This window comes from Aphidius gifuensis, linkage group LG5 (assembly GCF_014905175.1).
Source record: "Aphidius gifuensis isolate YNYX2018 linkage group LG5, ASM1490517v1, whole genome shotgun sequence".
NCBI classification, from domain to species: domain Eukaryota; kingdom Metazoa; phylum Arthropoda; class Insecta; order Hymenoptera; family Braconidae; genus Aphidius; species Aphidius gifuensis.
Genome location: NC_057792.1, coordinates 13,298,850 through 13,310,742, shown reverse-complemented (window position 1 = coordinate 13,310,742; position 11,893 = coordinate 13,298,850). Strand labels below are relative to the sequence as shown.

Sequence of the window (11,893 nt, the reverse complement as noted above, 5' to 3'; positions counted from 1 at the left end):
TTTCACGTGATGTTTGTTTACATATGCAAACAGTTTTGATTTACCGTTACATTATTTTTTTTCTATTATTATATTCAATAATTATTGTCATTTATATCTTCATATATAATATTCAACATTCATTTATCAACACAAATTAATTTGCAATAAAAAAGTTCATTGTCATTTTTTAAGCCTAAAATTAAATAATGTCAGATTATCAAAAAAAAAAAAAGAAAAAGTTACAGTGTTGAGGAAAAACTCGATGTTTTAAATCAGATGACAACAAAAAATATAACACCAGCTGAAATGTCCAAATGTCTTGGAATAAGTCTTTCAACTTTGTGCAATTGGAAAAACGATGAAAAATCATTAAACATTGAAAGAGAACAGGTTCATGCTCTTCAAGCCAACAAGACCAAACGTCTTTGTCAACTAGAAAATCCCCTGGTCGATGAAGCAACATGGTCATGGTTTAAACAGCAAAGAAAATCAGGCGCACCATTAAGTGGTCCTCTTTTAAAATCTCGATCCTAGCTGTTGCCAAAAAAAAGGCACAAATTTTTCAAAAAATGAATTGACGAAGAGAAGGACGTCGGAGTTAACTTGATGAAACTTAGAAAAAATAAGAAGCCCTGTGGTCTAGTGGTCAAGGCGTTTGCCCGGAAAGCAAAAGACCCGGGTTCGATTCCCGGCGGGGGAACTTCGTTGTTTTTTCTAAGTTTCTGGTTTTTTTCAACAAAATTTGAGGCAAGTAATGGTTGGCTTGATAAATGGAAAAAAAGACACCACATCAGGAACATCACCTTAAGTGGTGAAAAAAAATCAGCTGACTATGATGCTGCGACTGAATATCGAGATAAATTTCATCAGATAATTCAAGATCAGGGTCTCACTGCAGATCAAGTATTCAATGCTGATGAGACTGGTGTCAATTATCGACAAATGCCAAGAAGAAGTTTAGCTGTTAAAGAAGAAGTTGGTACATCTGGTTTTAAAATCCAAAAAGAACGAATAACAGCTATGGCAGCTATGATGTGTAATGCATCTGGTACAATAAAACTGCCATTAGTTGTCATTGGAAAATATGCAAAACCACGTGCAATAAAAGACCACTTGAACAATCTTCCAGTGAGCTATAAAAGCCAAAAAAGTGCTTGGATGACCACTGACATATTTTCAAGTTGGTTTTACGATGAGTTTGTGCCATTCGTCAGTAAAAAGTTGGAAGAACAAAAAAAACCAATAAAAGCTATTCTTTTTGCTGACAATTGTAGTGCCCATGGTTCAAACTTGAAGAGTTGTGACATAGAAGTAATATTTTTGCCACCAAATACTACATCTATAATTCAACCAATGGACCAAGGGTGCTTACAAAATTTGAAAACAATTTATCGCAAAAAATTAATGGCGTTTGTTGTCCAAGAACTGGCAAAACAAAAGACTGTGCCAGAGGTCTTAAAAAGCATCACAATGCACGAAGTGATTATTTGGCTTGCTGGATCATGGGACATGGTGACAAAATTGACCATAACAAAGTCTTGGAAGTCTGTGAGTATTTTATGTAATATATTTTTATTTAATTGTTTATTTTAATTTCATTGATTGTTTGATGATGATAATTTAATCATTAATTTAATTTTGTTGATTGAAAAATAATATTTTCTCATATTTCAAATTTACATAAATCTTATATTTTCAATTTAATTTAATTCAATTAAAATAATTTGAAAAATCATACCAATATAAATAATTAATTTATTTTATTTCAGCTGTGGCCAGATATCCAAACGTGTATAACTGAATCTTAAAGTTCAACAAGTAACAATCAAATTGAAGAAGATGCACATACCGATATTGTTGAAGAATTTCAAAGAGTATTTAATCTCAACAAAAAAAAAAACAAGTTTTTTTTACAAAAAAAGTGTCAAGTATTCGAAATTGTCACTAATTGTGTGTATATTAATTAAGATGTGATACCAGAAAGACAAGAAATATATTTTTGACGTTGTATTTAAGTCTGAACTATTAAAAAAAAAAAATTTTAAACTTGACCCCACCTGGTTTTTCTCAAATAAAATTTCAGTATTCAAGACATATATTTTACATCGGGTGGGGTCAAGTTTAAAATTTTTTTTTTTCAATCGTCGAATTTCACACATTAATTAAACACATAAAAAATTAACACATATTTTATTCACACGTTCAAGAATTACACATAAATAACTAAACACATCATAATTGAATACACGTTATTTCACACACATAAATTTACACATCTAAATATACACGTTATTAATTCACACATTAAATATTTACACGTTCAAGACTTACACATAAATAAATCATAATTATCATAATTGAACACACGTTATTTTACACTATGATTATTCCATATTTTTGAGTTACACAAGCTATTTAAAATATACAACGAGTGACACAAGCTATTTAAAATATGCATTCGAGTTACACAAGATATTTGAATATATGAATTGAGTTACACACTGGTAAAGTAGGTATGTGCAGGTTTGGATACTAATAATAATAATAGTATAAAGGTGGCAGCACAGACATATTTTGGAAAACAGTAATTAGAAAAAAAAATAAAACTGATAAAAGAAAAATTAATTGATCAATTAATTAAACAGTTGAGGGTCCGGATGCAATAACACGTCGAGCGCTCGAAGACAAGAAAATGCTATGTTGCTGTGGGTGGAAAATAAGGAAAATTAAAATTGAAAAATTAAAAAAAAAAAATACAGTCGTCGATAAAATTAAAAAATACATGTTTTTTTCCGAATAAACTTTTTTATAATCAGTTTGCGGCATGAAAAATAAAAACGAAATCTTTTTTTTTGAAAAAAATACTTCTTTTTAATCATGTAACTCGAAACAACTTCCTTAAAAAGTAATAAATCGACCTGAAATTTCGACTGTAGCTTCATCATAAGCTACCGATTGCAACAGTATAATCAAGAAACTCATTTATTTATATTGTTTAGTTTTTATTATATGATTATTTAATGTCGAGGAAAAATTCAATTTGTCTAACTTTTAATGAAAAAAGAGTCAGAGAAATTTAAAAATTAGGTAACTTGTCAGTGGCAATATTGATGAGCAGTATATCAAGAATTTTTTCACAAATTTTCAGATATTTTCATTAGTTATTTACTGAGTTATTAATTCAACAACAACTTGGGCGTATACTGTTTGTATTCATATGGATATACAGACGCGCGAACATACGCGTTCGCAAGAGAAGGGGCTGACGATCACGCATACATAGCCATAACGGCAGCTCGCAATTTGTTGTTAAATTAATAACTCAGTAAATAATTAATAAAAAAATCTGAAAATTTTCAAAAAAATTTAAAACATCTTGTTATTGCTCAAATTAAATTTTGAGTTATCAAGATATAGCTGGACTTCGAGTAAGGTTTGGTCAAGCACGTGGTATCATCCGCTTAGTTCGACGAGGTTTACGACCTCTTTTACCAAGGACACTTGATGACTTGCATGACACACTTGGTAGATATTTTGCAAGTACGAATTCATACCGTGGCAGAGTGCAAGCTGCAGAAGGAGGCACAACTTTTGTATTCACCAGCAACTTTATGCTCAACCATCTCTGATGATGGATGGCACGTTTTTAATCACCCCAGCCATGCATCCACGATTTACACAAGTCTTTGTGATTTTTAGAAGTCGTATAAACCAAGCAGGTACACTAACATTATTTTTTTTTTTACTTTCAAAATTTCTGTCTACTTTTTAATAAATATTTTTATATCAACTTTATTTGATTGATCGAATTCAATATAGTAATTTTTAATGCTTCCTATTACATCTATTCATTTCACCGAATAAATTACTTATTTCATTGAAAAATTAAAAAACAAATGACTTTTGATTAATTTGTGTTTTTTTTTTAATTTTTTTTCTTTTGTATTTAATTGATGTTGAAAGTTAATCAACAATAATTTTTTACATTATTAGTTGATGTTAGAAAATATTACAAAATTTGACTATATTTTATTTAACGTTTTTTGTTTTTTTTCATTTAAATATTCAACTTTTTTTTTTTTAATGCAAATAGTTTTAAATTTTTATTTATCCTTCTAACCATAATGATTTTATAAATTAATTTTCTATTATATTTGTTGAATAGCGACACATAATCTAATACCTAAGTTAAAATTATGCAATGATTTGTTATATTCAATCAATTCCTTTTATTTATTTTGTAAAATCTTTATATTTTTTTCCAAGATCAATTAATAAAATTAGAAAAGAAATAAATTGATTTATAATTTTTAATAATTTTTTTTCATTATCTAGGGTTACCCAGTTGCATATGTACTGATGACAAGAACAATAGGATTCTACAGGGCAATATTCCAATTGTTAAAACAACTTGTCGCGCGGCTAGAGGTTTGACTGCAATCAGTGCTATCTGACTTTGAGCTTGCATTAGTTGCAGCAGTGAGAGAAGAATTTCCGTTTCGCCACATTACTGGGTGTAACTTTCACTTTAGACAAGTAGGCTTTAGTTTATTTTTTTCTTATCAATTTAAAAATTATTCATCGTTTATTTTTTATTTAAATTGATTACAATTTTTTTTTAACACCGTTTTTTTTACAATGGACAAGTTATTATTTATAATAGAATTTAATTTTGGTTCATTGTTTCAATGTTTGAAATTTGTTTATAATTTGAAAAATGTTGCATTTTTTCCGTTGTATTATTTGTTAAAAGCGCTGTTGAGAAGATGGCTTCGCCTTGGACTTCATCGTGTAGAAAACCGAACAGCTTTATATATGGCTTGGATATTATCATTCCTACCACCTTCACGCTGGCACGAAGCATTAGAATTGATTCACCAAGAGTTGGATAACATTGCTGGTGAATTTAATAATGCTTTTCAATTTGGTCATTATCTAAGGAATTATTGGTTGCAATTAGCACATGTTGTTTTCGTTGGATCGTGTATAATCACAAATAACATCGCAGAGCCATGGGATCGTTGCGCAAGACGTTTTTTTGGTCGTCGTCGTGGAATTTTCGATTTTTAAGGTATAATTTTTTGACTGATTTTATTATTTTATTTATTTATTTATTTATTCATTTATTTATTTATTTTTGTTGATTAACCCATCGATGCGATATTGAATACTATACTGATATATATAAAGGTTTTTTTACACCATCTAAATATGTTAGCTTTTTTTTTTTTTTTTTGTTATTTTTTTCACATTTTTTTCTTAATATAGTTTTAGCATCTTCAGTACCTTTTTCAATATCAGATATATTTAAACCTTGCATTTTTGCAATATCAGCTAAATTAGGAATCCCTGATGACTTTACATCTTCTTGTCCATTGATGAATGCCAATGCTCCTGTTAATAAAATGAATAAATAAATAGTTAAATATAATTTTTAATGATCAAGAGGCACGGTAGTGCCTCGAGTCAAGTATGAGAAAGGAATATATATGTGTTGATGAAAATATGTGTGAGATGAGATTAACTACTACTACCTAATATTACTACTAATACTAATATTTTGTCCTCTTCCGTCTCTAATCTTTTAAAAATGGAAAAAAAAATTTTAAACTTGACCCCACCTGGTTTTTCCCAAATGAAATTTTAGTATATTTTACATCAGGTGGGGTCAAGTTTAAAATTTTTTTTCCAATAGTTGAGACTCAATTACGTTTGTCAAAAATATGTTTTCTTCTTGTCTTTCTGGTATCACCTCTTAATTAATATATATTCACAATTAGTGACAATTTCAAATACTTGACACTTTTTTTGTAAAAAAACTTTGTTTTTTTTTTTTGCTGAGATTATAATTTAATTAAATTTAGTTGATTCTTGCGATGTACCAGATTGTGGTGAGAATCAACGTTTACTATTATTAATAAGACGTCCATTAACTAGACTATATTTTTCGTTTATTGATGCATGTTTAACAAGTGTTATTGAATCACTACCAATAATTGATTCTTGTTGTGCATTGTAGCTCTTTAAAGAAACACAATATTTTTTTTACCTGACAGGAAGTTTAAAAAAATATATGAAAAATATTGCAAAATTAAAAAATTAATTTTTTTTTAATAAAATATATATTTTTATTTTAGTTATTATTTTTTTGTGTGATACCTTGAATTGCAGCTACAAATGATAGCACAAAAAGAAGACCGTGACTCCCTGCTTGTCGTTTCCCCATTGAAATTTGGTGCTTTAATATAAAATAATAATAACTGAAATGAAAAAAAAAATTATTTAAAAAGCAAATTAATTTTCCAATTTTTATGAATTCTTTTATTATGCAACTTTATTCATTAAATATTTGATTTTTGAATTGGAAAATTAATTTGCTTTTTACAAAATATATTATTTTATTTTAGTTATTAGTATTTTATATTAAAACACCCAATCTCAATGGGGACACAACAAGCAGGGATTCGCGGTCTCCCTTTCGTGCTATCATTAGTAGCTGCAATTCGAAGCATAAAATAAAATAATCATAACTAAAATAAAATAATATATTTTTTAAAAAGCGAATTAATTTTCCAATTTTTATGAATTCTTTTATTATGCAATTTTAATCATTAATTTAGGGGTGTGCGAATAGTCTTCGAATCGAATCGAATCGAATAATACTATTCGATTCGAAAATCGAATCGAATTATTCGACATTTCAAATAGTCGAATAGTGACGAATAATTCGACTATTTGAGTTATTCGAATAGTCGAATAGTGAGATATTTTTCGGATATTCAAATAAAGACGAATAGTCGAATAGTGACAAATAATTCGACTATTCGTGCTATTCGGCTTCTTTAAAAAATTTTTTAAATTAAAGTGTTCAATGTATTAAAAAATGGTTCCAAATAAGAAATTATTACAAAAATACAAATAAATTACAGTTGTGAATACAACTTATGAAGTGAAACAATTTCTATCTTTTATTTATATCAAGTTTATAATTTATTAATAGCTATAACTAATCAGAAGACATATATAAAACATATACAAAAATAACATATATATACATATATATATATTCATATTATATTATATTTATATTATATTATTTTATATAATATATATATAATATCTTTTATTTCAGAATATGAAATAAAATATAAATACTAATATTTAAATTTATTCACAAATACATAATCATTTTTAAACATTTTTTGCTGAAAATGTCAATTGCTCGACATTGTCTGGAAGCAACGAACAACGACGATCCTCAACTATTTCACCAGCCGATGAAAATACTCTCTCACTTTCAGTAGATGTACAGGGAATGCTAAGATATTGCCTGGCTATATTTGCCAAATGGGGATATCTTGGAGTATTTTTTCTCCACCAAGTGAGTGAACATTCATTTGGAGGAATTTTTAACTCACTCAGATATCCTGATAATTCGTTTTCAACAAATGATTTTTCAACTGCTGATAATGATCGCTGAATACCTTCAGACTGGGTTAAAATATCCCAAAACCCACTTGCAGCATTACCTGTAATTGTTATTTATTGATTCACTTATTGATATATTTATACAATAGTTTTTTTTCCTCTTGAATAAATATCTGAACTTAAACTTGAGATTTTATACACATTTTTCCACTCTGAGCTTGAACTCAGATAATTATTTAAAAAAAAAAACAAAAAAAAAAAAATATAGTCAAGTCCCCCAAGGTGCACCCTAAGTGTTCCGTAGGATTTTTATTTTTTTTTTTGTTGTTTGTTTTTTCATTTTGTTGTAAAATAAATGACTATTTTTTTTGTTTTGTTTTATTTTCTAGAGTTGTTTATTTCTGTTGTTTAATAAAAAAAAAAAATAAACGACTGAAAAATTTCAAAAAAATAACGTAAAGTCTACAGATGAAGCGTCATCGAATGAAACATTGCCGGAATCGATCTGTGAATATTTGAAATTGAGCCCTATCGAAAAATGGAAATATTAAATCTAATAAGGCCCAAAAATTGAAAATAAATATGATAATTGCTTTTGGGAAAAAAAAAAACATAAATTTCATTTAACATCAACTAATTCGGTTCGGCGGTTCAAAAAATATCTTGCAAAAACAAATTCTGACACTACATTTTGTGTAATAAAAAAAAAATGAACGACCGAAAAATTTCAAAAAAATATCGTAAAGTCTACAGATGAAGCGTCGTCGATTGAAACATTGCCGGAATCGATCCGTCAATATTTGGAATTGGGCCCTATCGAAAAATGCGGATATTAAATCTAATAAGGCCCAAAAATTCAAAATAAATATGATAATTGCTTTTGGGAAAAAAAAAAACATAAATTTCATTTAACATCAACTAATTCGGTTCGGCGGTTCAAAAAATATCTTGCAAAAACAAATTCTGACACTACATTTTGTTTAATAAAAAAAAAAATAAACGACCAAAAAACTTAAAAAAACTATCGTAGAGTCTACAGATGAAGCGTCGTCGATTGAATCATTGCCGGATCCGATCCGTCAATATTTGAAATTGGGCCCTGTCGAAAAATGGCACTATCACATCTGATAAGGCCCAAAAATTGAAAATAAATATGATGATTGCTTTTGAGAAAAAAAAAAAACATAAATTTCATTTAACATCAACTAATAACTATTTCGGTTCAGCGGTTCAAAAAATATCTTGCAAAAACAAATTCTGACACTACATTTTGTTTAATAAAAAAAAAAATAAACGACCAAAAAATTTCAAAAAAATATCGGAGAGTCTACAGATGAAGCGTCGTCGATTGAATAATTGCCGGATCCGATCCGTCAGTTTTTGAAATTGGGCCCTGTAGAAAAATGGCACTATCACAACTGATAAGGGCCGAAAATTCAAAATAAATATGATGATTGCTTTTGGGAAAAAAAAAAACATAAATATTATTTAACATCAACTAATTCGGTTCGGTGGTTCAAAAAATATCTTGCAAAAACAAATTCTGACACTACATTTTGTTTAATAAAAAAAAAAATAAACGACCAAAAAATTTCAAAAAAATATCGGAGAGTCTACAGATGAAGCGTCGTCGATTGAATCATTGCCGGATCCGATCCGTCAATATTTGAAATTGGACCCTGTAGAAAAATGGCACTATCACAACTGATAAGGGCCAAAAACTGAAAATAAATACGATGATTGCTTTTGGGAAAAAAAATGGAACCTAATGGGCTTCATAGAAGCCAATTCGATTCATAACTTTTATTTTTATCGCGAAATAACAAAAAGTCACACGAAAAGTGAAAACATAAGTGTCCTACGGAACACTAAAAAATTAATTTAAAATATCCACCAATTACCTTCGGTAGACTGTTGAGTTGATGATTGATTTGAATGCTGACTCAATTGATGGTTACTTAGTCTACTGCCTTGACTACCTTGAATCGAAGCATTTCTTGACTCAAGGATTTCATCCAACAAGCTATTTTTTATATCATTGATTTGAAGAGATTCAAAAAAATAAGTCTTGTACCTTGGGTCAAGAAATGTTGATTTTTGGCACTTATCGTCATGAATCTCTGAAACTCTGGTATTAAGTGAGTCGATTAAATTGTTACTTAGCTCATAAAGCATTGAATCAGTAGGATATTGTTTTCTCTCTGTTTTAAGTTTCAATTTAATCGTCTCTATTAATGGAATGACCATAGAAAGAGTTGGATATTTTATTCCAGATGCCATCATGGTTGCGTCATAAAATGGTTTTAAAATTAACACAATTTTTTTTAAAATGTCAAATTCATCTCGAGTGAGTGCAGGATGAAAGTCCAAATCATATACAGCTTCTCTTACATACTTTTTGAGACGAACAAGACGATTGAGCATCATATACTCTGTATTCCAACGAGTATCCACCATTTGAATCACCATAAGTGGCTTTTCAACACCTGATGAGCGTTGTTTTTGAAGTAAAATGTTTCTTGCTCGTGAAGAATGTTTGAAGTGACCAACAATTTTTCTAGCCTAACAAAAAAATAAATAAAACAAATATTTTTACGACAAACAATAGACATTATTGTTTTAATTTGCTGCTGTTTTTTAATTTAAATTAAATTAATATTTCTCAAATATTTACAAGCAGAAGTTTTGTAACTTTTTTTTATTATTAATTAAAAAAAAGAATTTTTATCAATAAATATTGATAAAATATATGTAAATCAGTAAATGTTTAAATGTAAATATATTCTATATTTAATTTATGATTTGATAAAATATAAATGAAATTTAATTATAATTATTTCATAATAAAATTTAATTTTATTTTATGACTGATAAAAATCTTTTTTATATTTGAGAAATTGCAGTACACAAAACTCATCTATGTAAATATAAAATAAAATATCAAATAATTTTCTAGAAATATATTTTTTAACAAATAAAAAAAAAAATTTTTTTAAATTTCAAGTAGAAAAAATATGTACGAAATATATGTAAAAATAAATATAAATTTTTCTTACTTTTTTGAGAATATCATTCAAATCATGAGTGTCGTTTTTTCTTGCATCATTTACAGACAAGTTCAATGTGTGAGCAAAGCAGTATATATTTTTCCAACCAGATAGACGAATGGCAGAGCAAATATTCGGAGGATTATCTGTTACCCCATATACAGGTACGTCTGCTGTTGCTAGACAATGCCATTCTTCCGTCATTTCATTTAATAATAAATTCAATTCAGTAGCAGTATGCTGTTTTTCTGTATATCGCATACCTAACAGAAAATTTCGTGGCTCAAAATTTACTGTTAAGTAATGCGCAGTCAGAGACAAATATGAATCGCCTGCTCGTGACGTCCATCCATCAGATGTATATGAAATACAATTGACACCATCATTAAAATCTTTTTCCATTGTTTCTGTGACGGAAACTTTACATTTTTCGTACAAATCTGGCATAATTTTTCTGGATATTGTTGTACGATCTGGTAATGTATAATCTGGTACCAGCTTTTCCATCAATTTACGAAAACCACGATTGTCAACAAAAGAAAAAGGGAGCATGTCTACAGCAATCATTGCTGTGACTAGATCGTCGATTTCTCTTTTTTCTTCTGCTGACATATTTGGACGTAGACGTTTTCTTGGAGGCTGATGAATTTGATTATTTTTTTCATTAAACTCAATCCATAAGCTTGGATGCTTATAACGTAAATGGTTCATTAATGATGATGTCGTGCCTGTAAAAACATTTCATACGGATTAAAAAAAAAACAATTTAACATAAATAACTTGTCATAACAATTTTATTTTTATTTTCTACTTGAATCCGAAATTGTACTAAATGAAGTATTTAAATCAATTTAATTTTATTATAAATCCAAATTATCGACAGGAAAATTATAAAAATTTATTATTTCCATATATTTTATTTATACATATATATATATATATATATATATACTACACATGTCCCAGCGACCATAATATTTTTTTCTGCCTTCAAAGTTACCATCATGTTTAGACTTATTGGAGTGCCCATTATTATTATTTATTGAATGCAAGCAAGTTAATTTTATTTTGCATTTAATTTTATTATCATTCTCCATTTTATTATTTACCAATTTCAACTTTATTTTATTTTTATGTTTATTTTTGGCACAATCTATTTTGTATTGTTGACCAGCATTTATTTTTCCAATATTATTGTCATGAGTATTATTCATGACCTTGAAATGAAATTTATTTTCAACAACATTCAAATTATTACTATTAATATTATTTTTACACAAATTATTATCACAAATTATTTGATGATAATTATTTGCTTTATCAACATGATTGTGGTGATTATTATGCACAAAATTTAATTCATTTTCATGACAACCATTTGTTGCATCAATGTATTTGTTATGATTTTTATCCACAACATTAAATACACTTTTATT

The 11,893-nt window shown here is 28.0% G+C and overlaps 1 protein-coding gene across 1 annotated transcript; it reads left to right on the top strand.

The window, feature by feature from the left end:
• The first annotated feature begins 258 nt into the window (after window positions 1-258).
• LOC122856424 (jerky protein homolog-like) lies at window positions 259-1,790 on the top strand. The gene is made up of 3 exons (XM_044158091.1): window positions 259-515; window positions 735-1,293; window positions 1,752-1,790. The coding sequence occupies exons 1-3, from the start codon at window positions 259-261 to the stop codon at window positions 1,788-1,790; spliced, it is 855 nt and encodes a 284-aa protein (XP_044014026.1).
• Window positions 1,791-11,893: the final 10,103 nt, after the last annotated feature.